This window comes from Taurulus bubalis (genome assembly GCF_910589615.1).
Source record: "Taurulus bubalis genome assembly, chromosome: 21".
Taxonomy (NCBI): domain Eukaryota; kingdom Metazoa; phylum Chordata; class Actinopteri; order Perciformes; family Cottidae; genus Taurulus; species Taurulus bubalis.
In genome coordinates this window covers 6,228,971-6,256,891 of record NC_136609.1, presented here as the reverse complement: position 1 = coordinate 6,256,891, position 27,921 = coordinate 6,228,971, and the positions used below count along the sequence as shown (strand labels likewise).

At 43.9% G+C, this 27,921-nt stretch overlaps 1 protein-coding gene across 1 annotated transcript; it reads left to right on the top strand.

Annotated features, from left to right (window-relative positions):
* Positions 1-19,367: 19,367 nt before the first annotated feature.
* LOC306752999 (cysteine/serine-rich nuclear protein 3-like) lies at positions 19,368-22,811 on the top strand (the record flags this gene model as incomplete). The annotated part of the gene is made up of 4 exons (XM_079236831.1): positions 19,368-19,515; positions 20,304-20,560; positions 20,772-21,083; positions 21,765-22,811. 4 exons carry the CDS (start codon positions 19,368-19,370, stop codon positions 22,809-22,811), a joined length of 1,764 nt encoding a protein of 587 aa, XP_079092957.1.
* Positions 22,812-27,921: the final 5,110 nt, after the last annotated feature.

Below are 27,921 nucleotides of genomic sequence, written 5' to 3'. Positions count from 1 at the left end.
AGGGTTTCTTTTTAGTCCATTGAGCCAGACATATGATAAAACACGAGAGGGAGTTAGTGAGTTAGTGACAGTGACGTTACGAGTTGTGAAAATAAACCAAGGCAACATTCCAGACCTCTAGTGCCACTGTCTGAATTTATGCAGACGCCTCACTCGGAGTCAGAGAGCACATGGGTGCTCCACCCAAATAAGTTCCCCTCTTTCCCTACTGAGCCATGTTATCCTGTTAGCAAGGTGTGACTGGCTTTACCGCAGAGTATGAAATCCTTTTAAATAACCAAACACATCAGATTTAGATATTCCGCCAATTATGCAAACCTCGATAATCTGACTGCCTCAGAACAAAAGAAGAGCCGGTTTGAGACACCTTCAGGTGTCAGATATGAACTCCAATTAACTCCAGGTGATGAGTCATTGTCTCAGTCTGATAAACACCTGATGAGGAGCCCACCATTGATCCTCATTTTCAAAGACTTTGGTTTTTAACACTGTGGGACTCACAGGTGCTACACTGCCACCCACTGGTCGCCGCCGGCCATCGCTGAGTGTCAGAGCATTAGCAACATTTGTTATAAGTTACATAACTAATAATGCGTGACTTGACATTTTAATGAGCTGCCGCAGAATAACAAATCTTTCTAAAGAGCAACATTCTTAAAGCGTGGCCTACTGTATGTTTGTGCATGCACGTGTGTGTGTGTGTGTTTCTGAGAACTCTGCCCCCCTCCCCCTCTGCATGATATGATATGACACTGTAGCGCCTCGTCTGTCTCATGCATGTGCATCACTGTGTGTGCATTCTCCCCCCGTGTGCACGGTCACGACCAGAAGGTCAGACAGATGTTGTAAACACAAGCCAGCGTCCCTCGAGGATCGGGCCACGCTGCAGAGAAGAAAAGAAGAAAAAAAAAAACACGCTCTTTGCACTCGAGATAAACCGTTGCATCACGAGTCATCTGCGCTCGGACTGTCCTCCCCACACACACCCACACACACACAGCTGAGCGGCCACCTGGGAATCCATCAGTCATTGTTATGGCTGGCTGTCCAATGGCATCGCAGCGTTCAAATAAACCAAATGGGGCACGGGGAGAAAAATACAGCGCATCATCAAATATTAAGCTCAGTCTTAAAGATGAGTTAGAGACAAGGTCATGTTTCATAACCAGCCAGCTGCAGAGATCTGGTCCTCATCTGGGAATCTGGGAACACTGCCCATTAGATAGGAACATACAAGCACTCATGATACAATGCCAAAATACAACATGTGTTCCAATGCCAGCATGTGACATGATGACATTTAGACCAGCTGGACAGCTTGTTATGAAAAAAAGAAAAGAATATAAATAAATAATGTTCTGCAAGTTGTCCAAGTTGGAAGTCGAAGAAAACAAATGCAAGATGTGAGCCGCATGGAAATGACTGTTAAGTTGACCAGCTGTTATGTGTAAACAGGAAAAGGATAAAGTGGTTCCACAATGAATCAGTTTCCTAAAAGGACGATAATAACAGAAGGCATGCTGGGACAACAAGACTAACTCTCATATGCTCATACTCATAAAAAGATGGATTCAAACATGGAATAACACCACCAGAATGAATGAAACAGCATCAGCAATGTTAGCAAATGCATTGTCAAGTATCTGGTTGCTCCACAATGTTCACTTACAGGTAGTTGACTTTTCGGCCTCAAGGGGGCAGCAGAAACAAAATGTAAACAGAACACTGATATATTATCTCCCAAGTTGTTTTAAAGGTATATGGCTCTGCTGAGTGCCTGTGTTCCCCAGCGAGTGCTAACCATGTCCGTCTGATGTCTGGTCACGAGAAGTCAGTGTAGGCAGAGGTCTGGGAGGATGGACTGACGGGTCAACAAACACAGGACTTTCACCCAGTAGGCCGCGATTCACGTCGTGTGTGAAGCCAAATGTTGACGTTATTTTTAACAAAATAACGTCAACTAAGTGACAATTCGCTTCCACGGCGATGCTGTTGGTTGAGCCGGCGTCATCAGCTGTAACCGCCCGTATGAGAGCGGTGTAGAGCGGCGGCACCTTCACGTGCACTAAAAGCACAGCTATGTCAACAAAGCACAGAGAAGCTCTGATAACAACACAGAGAGGGAGAGAGACGTAATTCTCGGCTCAGGTCGACATTACTCCACGATATCTTTATATAGATAATAGCTGTTTGCTGCTCTATTAATGCTCTGAACGTCTGCTTTAAACAAAGAAAGACTGATGACACTGAAGCCCACTAACGGCTCTGTAACTTTGTGTTTGTCAAAAGGCTGAGGAAACTCTCCTAATGGTGAGCCGAAGACAGAAGAGTTTGTACCTAATGGTCAACGGGGTACTGGAATGTGAAACAGCCATAATAAAACCAAAGAGGACGTCTAGTCTCTCTGGACTGTTATACCGCAGCAGACCAAACACACTGATGGCTGGACTGAAGCACAAAAGGAACACCTCAAAAAACGCCATCTTTGTCCGACTTGGATCCGTGGATCATTAAGCACGGCAATCTGTGAAATGTTCCTCAGCAGCCAGATGTGATTTGATTCCACCAGAACCACGTTTCCCCGATACCGCCGTCTCTGGCCTGACGGAGAAGCTTCGCGCTGCTTCCTGCAGCAGCCGACATGCCAATTACAGGGCTATTTTTAAAACCTGCTTAACCATAAAGCCCCCCAAAAATAGGTCTGAAATAACAGGGTGTCGAATATCAGCAGGCTAGTGGCACTGCACAGATGCAGCCGGTGTGTATCTGTGCCACCAGTGAGCATCGGTAACCACATTCCCCATAATGCATTGCCTCTCGCGGATTTCGTTTTAAGTTTGGATACTATGAAGCAAGAGGCTTCTACACACCACCACTGAGCTTGCGGTCCTTGGAACATTTGAAGGGGTTATATTTGATGTCCAACCACATTAGGAGCACAAAGTAGGTCATCTGGGCCTTTTTCGTCGCCAGACATTTGGTAAATGGGAGGTTTTCTCATAATGACCCGCTTCACTTCCAACAGACTTAGATTTTCCTCTCAGAGAAGCCAGCTGAGATGGAAAACCAAAGCGGGAGAGAGAAGGCCGCCCTCCTCTCTGGCAAAGAGACGTGTGCTGTAAGCGTTTTTTTGTTTTTACCAGAGTCAACGAAATGAGGGAAAAATCCCAAATTACCAGCGAGTGAATCGTACCGAAGCAAATGGGGAGATAAGCAACATCCTGTTTTGTCTTTCCAATTATATCCAAAAATAAGTCAACAGTAGGGCTGACCATTATAGCCCTGGACAGAGGCATTACATAACAAAGAAAAGCACAGCTTACAACAGAGAAATCTATGTAGTGTTCAGTTCCACCGCTCAGAAACTGGATCTGTTTTGCCTGAGGCGTGACCTCACAGTCGTTCCGCCACTACTTACTTTTTCAAGTTCCTTTGAAGGGTGCGAAAGCTTTTAAGAAATGTTGCATCAAACACATCCATCATTCTGACACAATCTGGCACGGCAGTAACCGAACGCTCAATCTACCTGGACAGAAGTGGAATTTCACGGCACAGAAAAAAGGTACAGTTCATGCCCAAAGAGTCAAATGCACAGTGCCAGTTAACTCACCGTGTTTGCCGCAGCAGGCTTCTCAAACATCCTCTTCAGGTTATCAAGTGGGATGTCAAACCTCTCAATCTTCTTAGCCGGCAGGTCCTCTCTGAGCACTGGGTCGTCTGGTGTCTCTACCTGCGGCCCGGAGGCACTACGGGAAACGAAGCCCGAGGTCGCCGACACTGCTCTCGCCACCTCCTCTCCATTTCCTGATTGAATTTCCATTGTTGTAGAGAAACCGTATATCCCCCCCCACCCACCCCGCCTTTTCCCCTTCAGGCTGGTGCTCGGAGAGGAAGTCTATTGTGCGAGGTGATTCGGAAAGGGGGTGAGGAAGCGAGGGAGAGACAGAGGGAGATATGAGAGGGTGAGGAATGGAGATGGAGATGCAGGAGCTGCTGCTCTGGAGGCTCTCTGGGCTGTGCAGGCACGCCGAGTGGCTGGAGGAAAGAGGAGGAGAAAAGAAGGAAAGTTCACAGGGGAAGTTTTTTCCCTCTCTCCCCTGCCCTGTTATTACTCATGCATACACGGAAACCTATGTAAACTCACATGTGAGCTCGGAAAAAGCAAATTGAGATACGAGTTGTGAGAGCAGGCCAAAAGGAGTGACGGAAAAGGAAAGGAGGTGGCTGCCAAAGGGAAAAAGGAGGAGAGAGGAGGGAGAAGTCTTACAGATTCTGTAAAGTTAAGCTGCATGCTTTGTTCCCTGCAGAGCCTGGGTCTTCTTTAACATTTACATCTTCTCCTACATACAACTAATACATATTGTACTTTTTATACCATCACATTTATTGAAGGATACTTTACAGATTACGATTTTACGTACAAAGTGCATGTGAAAATATGATCCATCGTTATGAATGAAACCACCAAACAGGATATAAAGTGGTTGAAATAAAGTCGACTCTCTGACTGTTAGCAAGCTTGTTAACTCGGTTAGCTTTATTTTCCCTTTTGCATAGAGTTTTTATAAAAGTTAACGATACTTGTTTTGAGCAGCAAATCCTCACAAATGAACACCACTTTTATGATTTTTAAGATACAGATTCAAAACGATATATTAGCTGGCTTGCTAATGATAGCCATAGGTTAGCATATCGCCTGTGCGAGGATGCAATTTCTAAGCTAACCTTAAATTAGCCATTAATGGGAGGAAAATAGCTCCACACTGTAGGCTCCCTGCTTGTGTAAAGCATCATATCTCATTTTCTGACAGAGTAAGTGACTTGTGGGCGTTGAGGCTCTGGAGTGGTTTAAAAGCATATTTTAACAGAGTGAGTAATGAAAGTAATGGAACAAATTAAGTGTTACTGTTAATTGGTTAAGTAATGTAATTACGTTTGTATTAGTATTGAGTCAGAGATTAGAGTGCTAAAGTAATTTGGCCTAACACTTAATGTAAAAAACATAATGTTTCTCAGCTTGTGTAATAACGGAGCTTTATAGTCATTTCTGTATTTTGTCACATTCATTGAATGTGTAAGCACCGTTTGAGGCAAAGGGGATGATTACCACTTTAAGACCTTTCTACATATTGGGTTTTAATAAGGTCGAAAGAAAAGAAAGAAGGATCCCAAAGAAAAGAAATGTTTGATTTTTGCAATTATCTTTTTAATACACTTGGACCGTTGGATGCCAAAAGTGAGAAAGCAAAGCCAGCATCGACAAAACAGAAAGGATTAAAAGCTGACAATAATGAAATCTGCTTATCCCTTTGACCAACTGGTCATAAATGAACATCTGCGAGCTTTCAGGAAACAGATTAACAGCTTTTTGCCTCACCCATCCTCCCTTTAACACCCGGTCTAGGGCGGGTATAGGAAAGCTCATTATTTCTGAACAAATCAAGGAAAGCCCATAACAACTAACCCCGCTGGCCTGCCCTGCAACAATGATGGTGGAGATATTGTTAATTTTTCACAAGCTACACCGACGCTTCCTAGGGAGTGTTTTCCTGCACTCTCGCCTGACAAGAAAAATGGAAATTAACAGTTTAACTCTGTGACTCACATTCCACCTACTCTCATCCTGTCATGTTTAAAGTGCGATTCTCACTATATTGGAGAAAGTAGGGATTTTATAGCTGCAGAACAAATGTTCCTCCCCTGCCTGTTATATTCACGTGAGCTGAAAAAAGAGAGGGCAGAGGTCAAGTGATGGAGAGGGGAGTAAGAGGTGCTGACAGCGGAAGCCACGAGAGACTGACAGCTAAGCTACAGCATCGTTTGGAGACAAAGACAAGCAGAGTTAAAAGCCTGAAACAGTCAGTCAGAGCCACAATAGAAACATCAATACAGAGGGAGAGAAAGGAAAGGAGTTGAGAGGCAATCCATATAATCCAATCCTAATGAATGAACGGTCATGATATATGCATCTGATAGTACTTTGGAGGACACAGTATCACTCCAATTATACCAGTGGCAGATACATTATTCAGAGAGGACCAAAGGTATGTGTGTCACTTTCAGCTGGATCCAGTGTCCAATGAGGCCACTCAGTTTACAGCACTCACACAAGGACAAACAAAATATACATATCTGATTATTACATTGACAATTTCTTATTTTTTATTTGATTTCAGTGACGAAGGGTCAAAACTAAAAATTGAGAGAAACAGGAAACCTGACTGTTTCAGGCTTATCTGGATTCGTCGCATAGTGAAAACAGGCACACGCTCATGTTGTTTTTTAAGTGCGGGGCTGAGTGGAATTCAGTGTGAGAACTAACATAATGCCACCTGACACGCAGCTCCAGAGCAGCTTTCCTTTAATACAACAAGACAATATTTCTGCCCGAGAGAGGCTTCAGAGTGACTATCATGTGAAGATCCACCAGGGTAAAAAAAACACTGTCTGCTTCTATTAAATAAAACACATCGCAGGTGTTGGCTCCCATGTTGAATTCCTGGCCAAGGACTCCAGACTACTTTATTTAGAGGACAGACTGAAATATGATCCCTTGGATTAAGATAAGATGGAAGTTGCTATTCTCACTTTATTTTGTCTACACTGTCAGAAAGAAGTGCACACATATGTCAAATGGTCCAGTGAACCAGTAAAAGAGGCTGTCACTAAATACTTCCACTTAGTTCAACATCATAGAGAGCCAAAAGGTCCTTATGGTTCCCAAGAAAAAGTCTGGAAATATAATAAAAAAATCACATATCAAGATCTCAGAGTCCTGATATAGATAGTGCTAGAAAAACTGTTTCAGACCCGAGCCAGGAAAATCCAGCACACATTATTCATTATTGTTGGTTTGTTGATATTAAAAAGGAAATGCCATACTCTCACATTCCAACACTCCTTTTCAGCCAAAAATGACATTCAGGCCTTTGGAAGCCATTTAAGTACATCAATATACTCTTCAAGAAATTGCCCATTTTTAGCAATAAACCATTACTTCCAAAGACGAATCAATGTCTTTTTATATACCCTGGCTCAAGTCCGAGAGTTTTTTGCATCTTTCAACAAATTGTATTTTAATGTTATGGCTTTATACTGTCTAACCTCTTTCATAAAACCTGTTTCCAGAAGCAGCTGTTTTAAACTAAAAAGCTCTAAACCCACTGTACTGCTAACTGCACAGCACCAACCTACAAACAAAGCTAGCAACTAGCTCGTACACAAAGCAGAGCATTAAGCTAGCTATACCCCCAGACTAAAACTCAGTAATATAATCTTTGAGTTTTGGACTTACATTTCTCAGATGACCAGAAACAGGACTCCAAGTTAAAGCTAATGTTGCTCCATGTCCGTTGGATGTGTGAATCGGCAACTGCTAACACATTCGCCATAATGTGAAACGTGTGAATTTAGCTCACGTTAGCTAATGTTGGATAGTTGTTGAGTTATGACGTTTTGCCTCTTCTGTACCGGTGCTACACTACAGTATTACAGGGCTCTCAAGTTTTTTAAGACAGGTAAGCCCCTGCCGTATGCCCACAGACCAGCCCCTCTACCCCCATATTATTATTAGCTGTATTTTCATTGGTTGCTGGATTACATTTTACCCAGATACAATAGATATGTTTTTCTGATTGGCTATTCGTGTAGCCCATTTCTTTTTTTTGATTGGCTGATGAGTGGCACCTCACGGTAGAACTCCAGGGGATTCGGGGGAGACGTGCTTGATTCCTCCATGGTGAGGGCAGCACGACCAGGTCATGTTTGTGCGCTGCGGCACATTAAATCATTAAATAGCCTAGAGTTTTTTTTCAGCGTGAGAAATACGATCTGTGGCGGGAGGGCGGGACTTAAGACCGAAATGAGTGACAGTCACGCTCAATGCGTGACACTTGAGAGCCCTGGTTAGCATATCACAGATGAATACCTATGTGTATTGCTGAGGTAAAACAGGAGGAAATCACACCTGTGTGCTGCAGCAGGCAGTAATCACAGCAGCCATTTTGACATGTCCGAGCAGGGCAAACACAGGTGGAATTAATTAAGTGAGGTCCTGTTCGATTTAGTGTATCACAGCCATTCCAGTGAGCCAGCATGCACACAGCAGGGCCTGGCACACTTAAATGGAACAGGGCCATAATTTGTGTTATTAAGTAACACCTGTGTTAATCCTAGCTATTGCTCCTTCGGGCCACAGTGGCCACTGTCCAGCAAACCTACAGAGTTAAACTTTGACTGAATAAATGACAGTATTTTATAGTCTCTCATTGTTCAGTATTTTAATGGTTAATGATTTTCTTTGTTGGGTTTTTATACTCTATTTGTCTTGTCTTTACCCTGTTTACCCGGATGCTTCCGTGACCTTATTTTTCAGCAGGGATCAGTAAAGTGTCTCGTTATTATCTCATCTTAAATGAAATATCTCCCCACAGACACTCTTACAAGGTTTATTGGCGTAATCATTTATCCCCGACCCACCTCCACTCCTCTTCAACCTCACACACTAATTTCCTTCATTTACCAGAATGCCTTTCAGCAGTTCTCAGAGAAGTGTGTGGTGATGGTTGAGTGGATCTCTGCCTTCCCTGTATGGTTTTTAAGGGATTCTTAAGGGATTAAGCCCTGTATACTTGTGACTACATGAAGCTGAAGGTTTACAGTTCCAGAATGGTGTCATTGATTGTTGAACTCTGACCCTAGTTATCCAGATGAATAAGAAAAGGTCATCACACCATGAACCTAATAAAGCCAAATATACCACCAAGAGCAGTTTTACAAGCAGTGTTTAGTGTTTATGATTTTCACGAGGAACCAGGTTTATGTCCTATAGTCTTTTTTTGGTTGGGAAAAATAGGCAACTTAAATATGTAAAATTGGACTTTAGGAAATACATTTTTGATCTATCAATCAATTCATTGACGAGAAACATTGTTGTGGATCAAGAAAAGACCGCTGTGACACTGCAGGCTCGATTGTGCTAAATCAAGCCTCACTGCAGTAAATGGAGCCAACAAGTTAATAAACTGATCGATTAGGCCATATCTGAAAAGCAATCAAATATCAGCAGATGCGGATTAATCTTGGCTCTACAACTACAGAATATTGTCCACATCATCTGGAAGCCAAACTTTACCGCATGTCAGCACTAAATCATTGTGTGTACACCTCCAGAGATAATTAGTTTCACTCCCACGGGAATTCACTACAGTGTGCTTCCCACTACACACATTATGCTACTTCCTGCTCACTTTCTAGACACACTGGTAGACACAGCAGTCCGTGGAGATCAGATGACAGCGACACGACTCCAGTTACTGACGTTTTACTTCCCACCTCGCCTTCAATTTAACACGACAGGTCATCTGAGACGGGGGATAGCAATGCAAGGGACCGGTTGAGAAAACAGAACATTGCACGCAAAGGTGTCTTTTAAGGTGACGCTGTGGTAAAGACATGCAAATAAAATGTTAAGTCTTTGTTCAAAGCTGGAGCTAATCCCCTAACGGTCGGCGTGTGAGCTCATCTTATGCTAAATAACAACCACTTAATGTTCTTCTCTCTACTGTGAGAAAGATCAAAATAACAAATCAGTTAATTCCAGAAAAAGCACAGCGAGTGGGTTACAGTGCATCGTGCACCGACTCGTAACTCAGACACCGATTAAATCTTGATGCCCTCAGGATGGAAGGCAAGAGTGGAAGCTGTGAGATCATCCCGGGTCTCGTCGTTGGCTTGTTTGACTTGGGGCTTCGCCCGCGGTGCTCTTTAAACAGAGCAGACAGACGGGGACGCCATCTGCTCTCCTGACCGGTTCACAGCTCCTCCTCTCTCTTCTGAGGAGTAAGAAATGACTGTCTTAACTTTTTCCCATTCATCACAGCTGGCTGAGGCAGTCGACCCCGGTTTAAATGGGGCAGTAAAACAGGGGCAAAGATGGAGCTGCTGTGGGTTGGAAAGCTAGCTGCTCTGCTGAGAAAGTAGAGGGTTGCATGAGTCTGCATGATAGGCTTGAAAAATCTCATTTACCATGGTTTTATAGAGAAAATAACCTATTCAATCTAACAAAAAAGTCCAGTATGAATAGACTTTTTTGGGGGGGGAGGGGTTCCCAAGTAGAGTTCGGGGACCTTTGTGAGTCTCTGTATGGGCCTTCGTTAGTCTCACTTAAAACAGAAAAACATAGATGTCAATTATTCTTCCATTATAGGCCTTGCTCACCTAATTCCACATGAGTTATGCACAGTAAATGTAATATTTTGTCAATAACCAAAATAAGGAAAAGATGCTATTACATGTGGCTGTTTGTGCGTTAATGTAGAAATGAGAGCGTTCACGCAGCTATTTGAAGGGCCCTCTGGTCCCCTGCTTCTATTCCACCATCTAATGCATCTCATCTGCTGTCAATGTCAAGTCTGCCCTCTGGTGTTCACTACCTGGAAACACACCGTAGAATTATTAAAGCAAGGTTGACGTCATTGTCTCAGGGGAAGAAAAAACCCAGGCTCATCAGATTTAGTTAAAGGCATAAGTAGAAATGTCTGCATCACACCATTAAAACTGGCTTGAGAATGAAACAGCAGGTTTTCTGTGCAGCGAAGGAAAAATATTGAAGTCAGTTATAAAGACATGTCTGACTAACAGCAACACTGGAGGTCATTATTCTGGGAACAAACCATTAAAAAGGGAATTAGGAGCGAAGTGGGCTTTCGAGTTGGCCACGTTTATCCAACACAGAGACCTCGGTTCTGGTCATTTATCTCTCCGCCGTTTAAGGAGCATCTGACTTACAGCTGCAGCACCAGCTGGATGCAGTTGATGTAATTGAAGAGCTACTGCACAGAAAAGCCCGTCGAGGGTTTTTACTGTCGTCCATCCAGACAGATGTTTTCACCTCCTAAAGGGAGCTCCGTTAGAACAGACTAGGCATCCTTGTTTTGATGACCACCTCAAGGGCTTTTTCACTGCACACATTAAGACGTAATATTTACACCTTTTCTACTGCGTGTCGAAATAAATCCATGAAACAAACGACACCAAAACACCAAACTAATAAAGTGTTGCATTTAATGCCACAAACATCCTCCTTTGTGGAATGACATGAGTGGAGATACGCATGGCACAAACTCTGAGTGAGGGATACAGGTGGGGAAAATAAACTCGCCAAGGAAGTAATCTGCTTCATGTACTTGGAAGAGTAAACGGATTTTCACAGATTTTCATTCCAAATGAAGCGGCATTTACGACTCCCAAGAAGAAAAGCGTTGGCAGCTACTTGTTTCTCTTGCTGCCATCATTCTTGTGAGGCGTGTGAGGCATCAGAGAAACCTTCTTTTTTTTAATGTTGAGTCCTGTATATATAATTTCAAGAATGGCGTATCAGCTGTAAAGAAAGGGCTGTTTTGGTCAAAATGGAAATAGCAACAGCAGATAGATTATATACAAAATGATGTCATTCAGACGATGTATTTGTGCCCCTGAGGAAAAGAAACTCCCTCGACCCATCCCTTTGTCTCTCTCTCTCTCTCTCTCTCTCTCTCTCTCTCTCTCTCTCTCTCTCTCTCTCTCTCTCCCTCACGCACACCCACACACACACACACGGGTCTGTGGGTCACGGAGCAGCTAGACGGCTGAGCCATTTATCTGGGTCCCTGGGGAAACAATTACACCCCACCAGGCTGCAGCACTGGACAGGGGCTGGGAATTAATGATGGGCGCCTGACTCAAGCTGGGGCGGAAACTTACAGTGAAAGGATGGAGTCACTGACCGAGAACCCCGCTGGTTGTTGACACCATGGTGAATTACATTAATTGCCCCCAATCACAAAACTATACGCATGGTATTCCAATAGTACACATAGTCCAGCAAAATCATATGATGTCAGACTATGGAGGTATTAGATTAAAGAACATATTCTGGCTGCAAAATAAAGCGTATTAAAGTCCATGCATATCACCACAGGGCCCTCATGTCCGAAGATGTGTACATTTTCTCCACATGACACTTGGCAGCATGTGTGAACAGCTGATTATTAATCATTAAACGACCAATTATAAGTATGGCCTGAATGTAATTATCAATAAAAGAGGACTCAACTCAAGATATTCAAGCCAAAATGTTTTACAATAGATTAAAAACATAGAGCTACAAGCAATATTAGGTTCACACATTTAATTAACCTAATACTTCCTTTAGAATAAAGGGCAGAATAAAACATCACCAACACTAACGTGGATAAACAATATAGCATGTAGCATTTAGCATGTTAGCCGGAACTAGCATGTCCATGTTGGTTATGCAGCGTCGTGGATGTGTTAGATTTGGGTCACTTGCTTAATTAAAGGTGATGCAGACTTCATTCTCTTCTCAGGGAGACTTTATTCACTTTAAGGTAAATGGGACCTTTTTCTTTTGGTACAATAATGCTAATCTGAACCCATAACGTCATAATTCCTATCTTCTTCCTGTGATGCACTTTGTAATATTCTATTTTCTGTGTTTCTCTTTTCAATCCCCAACTTATGAAGGCTGTGCGATGTGTAAATAATAAAATAATGTGTGTAAATAATAAAATAATGATTCAACTATAACGAGTTTTGTCGTCAGACCATTTCAACAGAACTGCATTGCTGCTAGGCAACAGCGCGGCTCCGTGTTTACTTCCTTTCAGCTGATGTCTTTCACATGCTCTGCAACAAAAAGAGAGAGAGAGATATATTCCAACAGGAAATAAACTGGGACACATTTGGACTGCTTACGCTTACAACTGTGAAAGGATCTACAGTAATAATAATAGTCCGAAATGATGTGAAATTGCATTAAAAAACCTTCACATTCTGCTTGTTTGAAATGTAACTTAACAATAGATTTATTAGGAAAACATAATGCATGGATGTATATTCACCGACCAATCAGTTAGCAATGGCTCCATCTTGACCCGATGCGTCACTGACATGCTGCTTTCATATTAATAATCAATACTAATTCAGCACGTGATATTCTCCTGATGACGTCGCTGTACTTTTACTTCCACTGGATTAGAAATACTTTGTGTATCAGTGTCAGGAAGTTGTCACGCAGCAGATGTCAGTGAGGTCACCGTTAACTCATTTGCCAGCTCCAGATGACACACTGCAGGTCCCTTTCAGGGAGCGATACGAGAGAGATGCAGCGATAACTCTGTCTGGTTCATCCTGCAGACGTGAAGCACAGAAACAATAGTATGTTTTGTTCATTATTCATGACGGGTGTGTGGAGACGTGCAGTCTAATGGCCCGGTGCACCGTCACATGTACAGATGGTTGCCGTGTCCTCTGGTGACCTCAAGAGCCGCATCAGCACCGACCCTGAGAGGATTTTTATAGGAGAGGCTCGCCATTAGCTGCTCACTTATACATCTTGTTTTCCTCTCTGAATAATGAGGACGTCTGATGTGTCCGATGATGAACACAAAACACAATCACGTGTCTGATAGACGGTGATTTTCATGTCTAACTTTCAGACCCATTGTTCAATTTTTTTTTCTCTCTCTCTCCCCCTCTGTGAAAAAGCAGACCTCTTCCAGCTTTCCCCTCATGCTTCAGCGTTAGGCGCTGCCACATCCCAGCCCCCACCTCCCCACAACCCCTCTAGCTGCCTCCTCCTCCCCCTCATCAGCCCCCCCCCCCCCCACTCCCTCCCTCTCGTGGCCCGTTGCCATGGAAGCTGATTGGAAGGATCACTCTGTCTCTCCAGCACATTGCCACTCCATCCTTGCCAGGAGAAAACAAGGCAATTCAGAGCAAAGCACACACAAAAAACCCAAAATAAAGCCCATCCTGAACAGCAAGTGAAGGTCAGCTATTAGTTATTGACAATAATGATAAACTACATACTCAAAAAAGCTGTTTTCATCATCGTGTTTAAAAAAAAAAATCATTATTAGTTTAATTTGAATCAGTGCACTAACGTCTTAATTTTCCAATTTCCAACAATGCTAACTACCAAAACACCTATAATTATGTATTGTATTGACATTTCTGCAGCGATGGGAGAATGAATATGAATATGTATTCATACCAAACACTTGATTTACGTTGAGATGTGTATTTTGCCCACACGGTCAAGGACACTTTACTCCACGCTCGGGTGGCTTTCACCCTGACAGCTTCAGTACTTTTTAATTACCATTTAACTCATAAATGAAGCTCCTCACTGAGAGAGAGAGACAGAGAGAAAGAGAGAGAGAGAGAGAGAGAGAGAGAGAGAGAGAGAGAGAGAGAGAAGAGAGAGAGAGAGAGGAGAATAATCAGCTGTTGCTGATCTTAATGCCTCACAATAATGTTGCACCTGGCCGGTGTGTTTCAAACCCCCATATTGTGGACACGTCTGATTACCACCAAAGGCCGTAACAACGAGGCTTATGATGAATATTTGCTCAAGTGGTAACTCCCATAAATGCACCAATCACAAGAGCAATTTGATCTGATTTTAGTAGGTCACAACGCCGTAAAACTAATTGAAGAACTCGGTCTATGTTGTCTCCCCACTTCCTCTGCAGCGTGATCGAAAAAGAAAAAAGAAAATGTCTTCCTGACAGATGATTCACTTTAACACTTTAACTTTATCTCTCTCTCTCTCTCTCTCTCTCTCTCTCTCTCTCTTTCTCTCTCTCTCTCTCTCTCTCTCTCTCTGTACAGTAGACCACAGACAAACTCAAGGCTAAGGCTCTCGGTTGCTTTATTTCTGATATTTTTCCACCATGCTCGACTAAAATGGGTAGATGGAACATTCAGGGTCTAGCTATTGCTATAGCAACAATGTTTAAGGGCTTGTGGGTAGGGGTGGGCGGTCGATCGCATCATTTTAAACCGAATGTAGTTCATATTCATAAGTAATCTCCCAAAGCAATATATATAAAATAACAAGCGCTCCAGTTTTCAGCGGCAGATTTAGATCTGGGTTTGTTAGCATTGGGCAGCTCTCATGAGCCCAGTGACGCTGGCTGGGGTCGGTGGGAAGGTCACGGACGTACCTGCATGTTCACGTGACGCTGGCTGGGGTCGGTGGGAAGGTCACGGACGTACCTGCATGTTCACGGAGATCCTGATAGACGTTACAACTGTCTCCTACAACTAAACTACATCCTCCATTCACAACAAAACCAAGTGGTAAGGTTGAATAAAACATTGTGGTTTGGCTTGGAATAAGTACTTTTGTTGCATTATTCAAGTTAGGAACTTAATTTAGGAATGAAATCAAGTCATTAGTGAGGTTTGGCCTCCCATGAGACACGCGGTCTCCTGAGTAAAGGGCCCGATCCCGATGTCCCCCCTAAAGCCCTAAACCATGAACCCTCAGGGACTTATGGAGAGCGAGAGGCTGTGAGGGCTTGATGGTGTAAATACGAACGGGACGTAGCACCATGACAACATCAGAAAATGTTATGCACAATTGTGGGTATTTATTTTATAGTTTTTACTCCCCGATTTGAATGTCTTCCAGGCTTGTAAGGTAATTGTCAAATAATCAGTTTTATCCACGCAGCTTTGCTGACAAAAGGAAGTGTCTGATGAATACATGCATTGCTCTGCGGTCATGTGTTCATGTTCCATCTTTAATCCTCGATGTTTCAGCGTACATTTAATTTGCCAGGCTGAACACACATGTGCCGGCATCTTTCTTTACCTTTTTTTTGTATGTCTCCGGCTTCCACGGTTCCACTGGTAACCTCGTGTTTAACGTCACATTGCTGTGAATTGTGGGTAATCCCCTGAGGCAATGTCTGCAGAAATGTGGACTTACGGAAAAGGGTTCACAAAGGACTCAAAATGTCTGTGAGAGAGATTGGGTTTGTATCAGTGTGGGACAGACTGAGATAATTGATTGATCGATGGGTTAATGACTCTTAGTTTATCCGGCGAGTGCTACCGTTACAGAACACACTAAAACACAGCGTACGCTAAATCACACTCTGCAATGAGCTGTGCTTCTGAACAGTGAGTCATCATGCATGGGCAACAAAAAAAGATTTTTCTCCTTTTTAGTCAAATGCACCTGTCATGCTGCCTTAAAACAAAAAGTCAAACATTTGGGTTGTAAATGTCATCAAATGATTCTGGAACAACTGGCCGTAGTAATGCATGTGTGTTGTGTTGATGATGACAGGCACAGCTGGTCCATTCGTCTTGCTTCCTGTTTTTTAATTGACGTCTGTCTGCATGTGTGACCGGTTTGTCCCAATATGCTTCACAACCATCTGATATATTGGTAATTCTTTAAGAATGAAAATAAAGCTAACGAGCGCTAGCTTAGCAGGGCAGCAAAAAAGTGCCATCTCATCTTTTGACTCTTGTAGAATGAATAGGGTTTTGTTCGGTTTTACCTATAATATGAAATCACATAACTCATAACTGTTAATTATAAATAATTTTCATGTCAATATGTTTTTATACATAGTATATATTATGTATGATAGATAGGCACTATAGCCAAACAAACATTAAATGATGGTGAATTAGGCTATAAACTATCAACTTAAAGTTACTTAAATAACCAAGACCCATAGGACCACATAGGTTGTTTGTTCCGACCCTCCACAACAGGAGTGATTCCTAAATCAGTGCCCCTCCAGGTAGCAGGAGATCCACATGCCCTCATACATAAGCATAGCGGTTTTAAACACGTAACAGTGTGAAACCATCATAACTAGGTTATGTTTAAGAAACAAAACTATACTGATTTAGGTTTAGGCAACACATACTGGGTTAGGTTTGGCAAGTAAGTACGTGGCATAAGTCACAACTTACATACTTACAACTTACAACCTACATATGTCAAAATGACTCAATATTGACTTTTTGTTTCAAGCTTTTTGAAGACGATCAAAATACAAACTGTAATATTTGCATAAAAAAAGGTTATGTTGGTTATTTAGCATAGTTTTTAAATATTACCCGCCCATGTCTGTTTCCTCTTGTTCCTTTTCATCGTTTTATCTTTCGATCTCTGCTATCAATTTAAACAACAAAAGCTAAAATAATTAACATTTGTAATCAGATTGTAAAGCCATCCGAGGCAAATTTGTAATTTGTGATTTTGGGCAGTACAAAATGAACTGAATTAAATTAATCCAAATACCCTGAAAAGTAATTAATGTGAGAAATAAAATATTGTAGAATGGGGAAAAAACAACAACTATATCCCCTCAGACGACAGGTGCAGAAATATCCCCTTATTTCTCTATGTATGTTGTGATTGTAGTAAATATTGCTTATATATTTGTTCCAATAATTGTCCTGAAAACTGTGGAAAAGACCATCGCATGCACCACCACATCACCACCCCCCTCTCTCTCTGCGATCTCCAAGGGCTTGCTTCACCTCAGTCAAGCTCCAGCGCTCCAGCCGGCAGCAGCGTCGAGCTAACAAGTCTTTGTGAGGAGAGAGAGAGAGGGAGGGAGCGGGAGGGAGGGAGGGAGGGAGGGAGGAAGGGAGGGAGGAAGTGTGGGGTGGGGGTGCAGAGCGGGAGAGAGAGAGAGAGTCAGACAGTGAGAGACTTGACAGTGGGAGCATAGGATGAGGGTGCAGAGGGAGAGCGCATAAGATAGTGACAGAGGTGTGCAGTGTTGCACAATAGTGCCAGAGGCTGCTGGAGAGAGAGAGAGAGAGAGAGAGAGAGAGAGAGAGAGAGAGAGAGAGAGAGAGAGAGAGAGAGCGAGAGAGAGAGAGAGAGAGAGTAGAGAGAGAGAACAGGCATCATGGCAGCGCTCACTGCATCATCACGACACATGGGGATGTTTGGCTGCTGCTGGTGAACCACTGTGTGATGCAGAGGAGAGAGGAGAAGACTTCCTGGAAACCAAGAGGCACGCCGAGGAAACAGGTCAGTGGCGCCGCGCAGCCTCCCGGGGAGCCGCGCGTGTTGTGACCGCGCGCGGCGCAGGTGCGGCGAGCTTTCGCCACGTCACGGGGTGATGATGCCCATCTGCGTCCGTCAATAAGAAGTGCCCTGCCGGGTATTTGGGGGATTGGGGACGAACGCGTGGGGAGAGGGAGGCTGTCGCGCGTGCACGCGGACACGTGAGCAGGCTTGTGTGTACTTTGTGTGTGCGTGTGTGTACTTTGTGTGTACTTTGTGTGCGTGTAAAAAAACTGCAACACCCTCAGTGGCATCAAATGCACAGAGATGTTACATTGTATGATGTGTTCACTTATTTTACTAGATGGAGAGTAACAACTAATAAGAAAAAAGAAGGACATAAATAAAGAGGAGGATGAGGACGAGGCCGTGAAGGCATACTCCTGTTGCAGTGAGAGGAAGGAGACAAAGCCTGTCAGAGAGGGAAAGCTTGGCCCAGCATTCAGCTCTGCTGCATATGATGTAATCCTCTACCAGTCCAAGCAGTCAGCTCAGATGTTTGTTTTTTACACATTAGAAATTGACATATCATCAAAGTGCAGAGGGCTGGCCATGTGTGCACATCAACACTTATTAGAAGTGCCGCCTCGCTTTCATGTTTCCACAACAGCAACCAGTGCGAAATATCAGTCCATATAAAACCTTCATTTTACTTAAGTCGTTTTCTACTTTTTTAAGCGTCACAAAGTTTGGCAAAGTCCCCTCACAGCACATACTGGGGTGGTGCTAAGTTTCACATCAAACGTACTCAATGCACCCAGAAGAGAGCTTTGTTGAGCTATGCACTGACTCAACCTTATTATGTGTGATTAGCAGCACAAATGCAGTATTCCAAAAACATAGAATCAGATATTTCATCAGTAATTTCACCTCCTTTCAGCTGCCTGCTTGGCGGCGATGCATTGAGAGTTCAATACAAAGGTTTGTATCGAGAGGAAATGTGCTGTAGATAAGGGAGTGCTTTGGAACACTGTAATAACCATAATGCAACCTGATTCTTTGATTTTTAAGAGTAATTTTTTTGAAAATCCTTTGTGTCACCACATTAGGGTATTAAAGTGCACTTTTGTGGCCACACATAATATATGTGAAAATTCAGCACATCGGAAGGCTCTGTTCTTCAACATGATTTTACCTGCAATTCAGGAGGAATTGGGTTTGACAGCAGAATAAATAAGGTACTAATGTGGAGTACGTTCACAGTTTCTCCATATGCTAGAGAGTTTTGAGTCTATCGACTTAGAGGAGGTTTTTTTAGGCCGCTTGGAGGCAGAAGAAACAATTTGTGAGGGCAACGCTGACTTTCTATTTACACATCCAGGAGCAACATTATCGTTCATTTAGAGTCATATTTCTGTCCTGAAGATTGTGAGAATTGTTGCTGTTATTATTTTCTGTACTCTCCAGACTCTGACCTGTGTTGCCCATGAACTCCCCCCTCTGTGCAGGTGCGACCTGTGAGAGGAGCCACATGATGAGTGGGATCCTGAAGAGGAAGCTGGAGGAGGGCCCGCCCCCTTACCTGACCCTGCAAGGCTCTGAGGACGACGTCTCCTGCAGTGACAGCGGCAACAGCAGTGACAGTCTCAACCACCCCGTCCCCTCTGGGCTGCTGGACTGTAAGACCCCGTCACCACACTGCTGCTATCAGCAGCTCCAGCTAGGAGCTTCTGACACTGGAAACACTTGAGGTCTCATGAAAACAGCATTTTAACCAGGACACTGAGAGGGAGAAATTGTTCAAAATTGGGCATAATCAACTATAATAGACAGAGAATTTGCAACCGTGTCTCGTAAAAGAAAAATAGGGATCATTTGGAGATATTTATTATTCACCAGAAGTGTATTTGTTGTTGGTAGAGGTCCTCTTCCACCCATCCAGAAGTTCATGTCTAGTGAGAAGGTCGGGTGGTGGATGGGTCAAAAACACTTTCACCCAGGAGACTGCTGTTGGTGTTTGTTCAGGTTACAAAAGTACTTATGTTACCTGAACACAACTAAGTACTTATGTTGCCTGAACATAACTAAGTATATATGTTGCCTGAACACAACTAAGTACTTTTGATACCTGACTATAACTAAGTATTTTCGTTGCCTGAACATAGCTAAGTACTTTTGATACCTGAACATAACTAAATACTTTTGTTGCCAGAACATACATGAAAGGTACATGTCCCAAGAAAGTTAACTGAGAGTAAAGTTTAGTTGTACAGAAACTTCATTTTGAGGGACACCGGGTTGATTACAGAGATTTCACATTCAATTCCAGCTCTACGCTGATGACCCACAGCTATACAACACCAAAACACCCACTAACACCGCATATGTAACACTTTTCTGGTCATGTCAAGAGCTGGCTGACTAAGTTCATATTTCTGTTCTACATGTTCCCACCTATCTGTCTCAGCGTCTCTCCAGCAGCAGGCGAAGCGACTGCGGGGCCGCAACGTGCACTTCGAGAGCGTGACGGTCTACTACTTCAACCGCCGGCAGGGCTTCACCAGCGTGCCCACGCAGGGCGGCAGCACCCTGGGGATGTCCCCACGCCACAGCGGGGTGAAGCGCTTCACCCTCAGGGAGTTCGCCATGGAGCAGAAACGGAGCCACCGGAATATGTTGAGGGATCATCTCAAAGAGGAGAAACTCAATGCCATCAAACTCAAAGTCAGTGGGACGACTCAGAGAAGCCTTATTTCCTATTAATGTATTAAATGAACGGCACTCGTATGTTTTTAAAGAAGTGAGGGCATTGATTCTGAATGTGTTATTGCCAACCTTCAGCTGAAAGTGTTTTCTCACATCTATGTATCTTGAGGGTCTAAATGTATGTGTAGGCGTACATGTATGGTCCAAACTTACTTTTCCTGTCCTCCAGCTGACTAAGAATGGCACCGTGCCATCCGTGGAGGCGGATACCCTGACGCTGGATGACATCTCCGAAGACGACCTGGATGTGGACAACACCGAGGTGGACGACTACTTCTTCCTCCAGCCTCTGACTACCAGGAGGCGCCGGGCCCTTCTTCGCGCCTCGGGGGTCCGCCGCCTCGACGTGGAGGAGAAGCACGAGCTGCGCGCCCTCCGCGTGTCCCGAGAGGAGTGTGGGTGCCGCTGCCGGGGGATATGCGACCCGGAGACCTGTGCTTGCAGCCTGGCCGGCATTAAGTGCCAGGTAAATGGAACTGTGGTGAGGCCCATCTATAATACTAAAGTGTTGTTCATGTCTAACTATGAGTAGAAGTCAAACTAAGAGCAGTATAAATATCTCTGTAAATACAGATATATATATATATATATATCTCTATTTATTAGTAGTTTAATTAGTTCTTATTTAGTTTTAACGTGTGTTCTTTTTGGGAAACATTATAATTACCAAAATTAGCTTTTTTTCATGATTCTTTACACAAAAGGTCTGGTCTATTCCAAATTAAATTAATTTCTAAAGCTTTTAAGAACTTTGTACTTAGAGGTGTCTAACATTTCCCCCCTTGTGCTGTAGTGCCCTCCCTCTCTTCTGAAAACCTGATTTTCTAGCAATGTTTAAAAAAGGCTCGCGCAGAGTCTTAGAAAAGCAGCCTTGTTTTCGGGAGTGCATTAGTGAAAGTATTTTCAAGGTTTGGGGGGATTTGCATAACCACATAGTGATAAGTCTTGAAAGTAAAGTAGCCCCATAATTGAACAGGAACCATGGAAATCAATTAAATTTGAGTTAACTTCAGTTCCACCGCGTTAAGGTGTGTAATTATATACATACACCAGCAGTGGATTCTGCAGTATCTCAACAAGCATAACCAGCTGTGATTGGCAGCTGGATTCACCTTTTCTGTCCCCGCTGCTCGACCCTGGTGGGCCTGTTCTTTGTCCCCAGGTGGACCGCATGTCCTTCCCCTGCGGCTGCAGCAAAGACGGCTGCAGCAACGACACGGGGCGCCTGGAGTTCAACCCGGTCCGGGTGCGCACCCACTTCCTGCACACCATCATGAAGCTGGAGCTGGAGAAGAGCCGCGAGGAGCAGCAGCAGCAGCAGCAGCAGCCGGAGCAGCCGCTTGTAACCAATGGCAACGGTTACCATGGCGACTCCTCTTTGGTCCAGCAGCAGCAGCAGCCGAACCTGCAGTTCCCATTGATGAGTGGCCCGCCGCACATTCCCATCATGCACCTCCAGAACACAGGCGACGCGGATTCACATCTAGACGAAGAGGAGGAAGAGGAAGAGGAGGAAGAGGAGGAAGAGGAGGAGGAGGATGATGAGGCTTATGAGGAAGATGAAGACGGCAGCAGCGTTTGCAGCGGGCTGTCGGACTGCAGCACGCACAGCTTGGACACGCTCGGCCCCGAGGAGGAAGAGGAAGAAGAAGAGGACGAGGAGGACGATGATGACGAGGAGGAAGATGACGACGAGGAGGAAGATTGGGATTTCTCGTTGCACCGAACGGGTCCTCCGCCCTACTCTGTTCCCCTTCCCTCTGTGCTGAGTTACTCTAACATGAGCCTCGGTAACCCCTTCCACAACGCGCCCCCCATGCAGCGTTACCAGATAGACAGCGCCGTCACTGACCCGCCCGCCTTCCTCAGTGAAAATGTCCCCGCCCCGCCCACACTGCCCACAGTAGAGGCCGCATTAGAGGCTGAAATAAAGCCCAAACTCCACTGCCAAACCGAGCAGCAGAGCGCCCCCCGCCATTTCACCGAGTCCCAGGCGCCCCAAACATGCTCCCGCGGCGCTGCCCCCCCTGCTGGAGCGGCCGGCGACGAGCAGCCGCTCTCAATAGACCTCCAGAATAATCCAGACCACCATGACTCACAGACTGAGGCTCCGGCTGGGTGCGTGGAGCTGATGAAGGAGCGATCAGGACTGCAAAAGCACGGAGACGGCGATCAAATCACAGACACGTCCTGCTCAGACAGTACCTGAGTGAAAGGCTTTAGAGCGGGTTGTTCATGGTTGGAAATCTTTATTCAAGAATTGCGCCCTTCAACCATCAATTTGATTTATTCTTGATTAGTGCACTTCCAAAGAGGGAATGAGTCATGCAGGCTTTGAGACAGAAGGCTGAAAGAGGTCTATCTAATTTAAACTCAATATGTCTCCTTTCTAAGATTGTTGGTTACATAAAATATGAAATGTCCATTGACGAAGCTCAATAAAACTGTGTTTCTGTACAGTGCTTGTGACTATATGGAGCATCATGAATGCCCTCTTATGAAGTATTTGATCATTACAGCATGTTTCCTGCTTGTGACTGGCATCTATGACGAATCCAGATTTTGAGGTGCTTGTATTCTTTCATCGTTGCTGCTAATGGTTCTTAAATGCCTGTCTGTATCGCATGTGTTCAGTTTACCTAAGATGTTTCGACACAAACTGTGAAATGATAAATGATGTCCCTGGCAAAACACTGGCATTTATATGAGTTACGAGCATCGCATAAATCTGTTCGAAATCATAGAGAAATTGCATTTTTTTGTTCCGTTTTGTGCGCACATTTGAGCCATACTTAAATATCTCATTATCTATTGGTTGATACTCCCCACAGGATGCATTTTAATAATGTCGGACATCCTTAAAGTAGCTTTAAATATTTTCATATTTACTATTGCATCACATGACTACTTGTGGTAGTAGTACTAGTGATGAACCCATGAACAATTGACTCTGCACTTCCCCACGGAGCATTTTAGCGTCTTTAAGGTCATTGTTTTGTTTTTTGGTTGACCCTCACAGCTCGCACAGCCTTGTCGTGAGCCGCAGCAGGTAGCTCGGAAATAACCCGCTGTACACTACCGTCCTAACAGTACACTGACGCTAGCAAGCTAGCTTGGTTAACATGGTGGAGCATTTAGCAGCTACAGATATTCCCCTTTAGGATGGACAGAGATGTGTCTGCTGGATGTTCGCTAATGTGTTAGCCATATCAAATTAAGCTGTCATGCTAGGTCAATATTGTGTTCACAGCTTGTTTCAGATGTCTCGAAGTCGGTTAAATGATCTGTAATACAAGTTTAACTTGCCAATATGGTCAATATTTTACTTTGTCCAACAGTTTATTTTATGGCCAAATTGAGTGCTGCAATAATAAGTCCTCAAACCCGGACATGAGTTAGAATTTTAGCACTTCCAGTCCACCTTTCTCAGCGTCGATGGCTTTTTAGAATGGGTTTTGGTTTCGTGAATTTTGAAGCTTTGTCTCAAAAAAGTGGCTAAATGAGACTGGTGAGTTTTAAGCTTTGTGGTGGTGACTTGAAGTCATGTGACCTAGCGTGTAGCTCGTCATTAGCGTGGCCGTAGCTTCTCACATCTGGCGATTGTGTTGTTGAAAATCAGAACACCGGTGGTCATTTGTGAAGATTATGTTGCTGAACAAAACATGTGAGTAACATAAACTCTCTCTGTGTTGTTTAATCTTCCAGAAGAAAAGAAACATTTCAACCTGCTCATGTAAATCAAACTGTAACCTGAACATGTAAAAATGCTGCCAACATGACATCTGCCATCAAAGTGTCCCACTTGAAATAACCAATATATAACGCCAAATCATGACCTTCTACTGTAGACAGTTCTGCTTCTTGAAATCCGCCTATGAAGACTTTATCCGTCTGTGCATGTTATTTATCATTTTACAGTCACGTGAACAAGTTGTCAGATAAGTTAAGGCTTGCCTCAAAGTAACTAACGCCATCTCTCAATACTGCCAACACGGGGCCAAAAATATGTCATGTTCTTTTTAAAGCAACTGTACATTTCCATGAGTGTGAATTAAAGGAAACTTTGTAACATCCATCTCACTTCAAAGGTGGTGAATTCATTGTGTTGGTGGTTAGTTTTTAGCCCATAAAATGGACAATGCTCACACTCACATCAGAGTATTCTAGTTCTCTACCAGCAGATGGCATCTGTTGCCTAACAACCGACTTCATCTTGCTTTTGCCACTGACATCCTCCAACAGGAAGGGGTTAAACCCTTTATTTCTTTTATTTTTTTTGACATCAGTATATTTGTTGATTGCATGTTCCTGCCTCAGGACAATCTGTGACATCGGCTTTGACTCGCCACATCTGTCCTGTCAGACACAAACACTATTTAGATTGTGTTCTTCCGGCTTGAGGACGCTCCGTCGTCACACCTGTGGCTCCCCGGCTATCTGTCCCGACTGCTGTGTCACCGTCCCATTCTGGTTTCCCAGTCCCACCAGTGCTTCCAGTCTGACATCTGTTGCAGCTTGTGGCCTCTAGAGAGCACTGCAGAGTTACCAACACTGTCGTTGGAAGCCCGCTGTTGCGTTCTCGCCCCATTGGCCGGCCTATTCATGTATAGAAATACTTTCATGGCTCGTTGCATAACCACACAACTGCAGCAGGTGCTGCTGGGAACAATGGAGACTAAATGTACAACAAGTGTGCGGCACAGGCTGCTCATTGGATTTCACGAGGCCATCGCTGGACCGCTCCCTTTCCTCAGATAATCAAACCGGTAAGGTGTGTGTCCAGTGGCATTTGGCGGGGGGCTTTATTTTATAGCCGGCAAGGTATTGTGGGTAAGCAAGCTCAGAGAAAGAAGCTGCTGATCAATCACAGGCAGGAAGCTGTAATGTGTGGTTGCCAGGCAACAGGAGGAGAGAAGCAGGAGCAGCAAAGCGTTTGTAAGGGTGGGGGCGGGGGCGGGGGGGGTTCTCGGCTCTTCACCTCCGTTTCCTTCCCCGTGTATCCCGACACCAGCTTCTCCCTGTGCGTGTCTGTCTGGCTCTTGTGGTTGACGACACACTGACGCTGAACACATACAAACAAAAACTACTATAAAACTATACTATAAAAATGTATTTCTATTTTTCTTCTCGGGTTTTCAGTCGCATCGCGTTGCATTCATCAGTGAACGAAGATCAGTTGTACCCTCTGAAAGAAATCAACTTGGTTTCTCTCTTGACACTTTGATTGAACCGCCAACTTTGTGATTAAAGGACCTCCGACTCTCCTCACTAAGCCTCAGCCGGCACTCAAAACATTTGTATTTTCATGTTTTATAACACACTGAAAAATGTGTGTAATCTTGTATTATTAAATCTTACGGACCGTTTATACTCCTGCATGCATTGATGAATGTAAAAATGTCCATGTTTCTGCGTTATAGTTTGTTTAATATCTAGAAGCAGTTAAATATGTATTTTTATAACAAAGTGTTGGCATGTTTCAGCATGCATACTAGGTATTATGCCCTTTACATACAATTCATAATATTCTAATCCAATCGTTTCAATTATAACACAACTAATCCCATCCAGCCATGTGGCTCCGCTTCACCCCCTGGCCAGTTTTCTCCTGGCTCTCGACTCAACGCATCGTCCTCAGACTGAGAACGGAGCATCGCCTCTCCGGCTAAGTGTCTGCTTCGACCTCGATGAATATGCTGCGCCTCTCGCCTCCTGCCAGCAGAACACGCTCCCCAAAATAGGTCTGGAGTTTGGTCTATATCGGCCGAAGGACACGGAGGAAATAAACAGCCGCTTTACAAAAAATATGTCTTTTATTCTTTTGGCTTTGAAATGATATGACCATATGAGCGGACAGTAGTCACTTCCTGCATGCAGTTCACTAAAACACTACAAGCGCAATGAGAGATGGCTACTGATTGCTTCATGGTTTCTATCTACAGATATGGGGACCATACACGTGTTCCTTCATGTGTTACAGTGCAGAAAGAAAATAAATAAAGTAAAAAAAAAAAAAAGTCAATCAAATCCGAAGACTGGAAAAATGCACTCATATCTACAATATAAATGTTATTTATAATCTGGAACATAAGCAACCCGCGGACCCCAAGTTGCACACAAACACACACATAAAGAGATAGGATGCCTACATTCTCCCTGACACGTGGACGTACATCCCACACACACACACACACACACACACACACACACTTACATGTAGGACAACACGAGGTGGTACATAGCAGTGGGGATAAAAAGTGCTCTTACATTAAATGTAAGTGTGATGCATACTGTGGGCCCAGATAGCTAGATTATGTACAAACCACTACATTAAAACAGGAATGTCGTACAAACGTTTGAGATATCCCAAGTGTGATATATTGTCGTGTTGAAGCTTGAGGGCAGTTAGAAAGATTTTCTTTCTATATATTCAGTACTTTTCTTTACAAGATCTCTGGTAGGATAAGAGGGACAATGTGTTGAGAGGAGGCATGAACATGTAGATATGAGCGTCACATTTAAAGGAATACTTTTGACATTTTAACGGAAAGAGGCTTCTCTGCGCCAGAAGCTTGGGACTAGTCTGTCTGTGCGTTAGCGAAACAAGAGTTAGCTTATCAGCTAGCCTGGTTCACTCCAACTAGAGTCAAAACAAACAAACAAAAACCTGCGCAGCTATTTAAGCACGAGAAAAAGCTTAAATAACTTCTTAATTCTTTCTTTATATGTCTTGTGAATTTAAAAAGACGACCAATTGGTTTTTAAATGAGCTTCTGGGCATTAAGGAGATGCATGTGTGCTCCACCGCTCCTTTGTCGCTGAATGTTTTGATCTGGCGCCCCCTGGTGCTCGGAGAATGTTGCAGCAAATTCTGTGCATGCTCAGAGCGCCAGACACGCCGTGTTCATTGGGGAGTGGAGTGAGATGCGAGTGGAAAATTGATTGTTGGGTGAGTCAGGCTAGCTGTTCCTGCCTGCTTCCCGTCTTTGGGATAAGTTAAGCTAACAGGACTCGAACGTCGTATTTAAAAAGACGATCTTCTCATCGAACTCGCTGCCAAAGAGCGACTAAGAATATTCCCCAAAATGTCAAACGGTTTCTTTAAACGTCTCATTCCTTGCATACATCCAGCTTCCCTGTAATCAATGTTTTCCATTGACATGGGGAGGAGGCAGAAGCGCAATACAGATTTCAACAATCCGTGATGGCACTGAATGTGTTCGTCCGTTGCTCCTCAGCGTTTCGCTTCAGGTATACGACTGTTGTACGACACTCTTGTTGAAGCGCCCAGCATCGACTCGGTCTGCCCGTGGTGATTT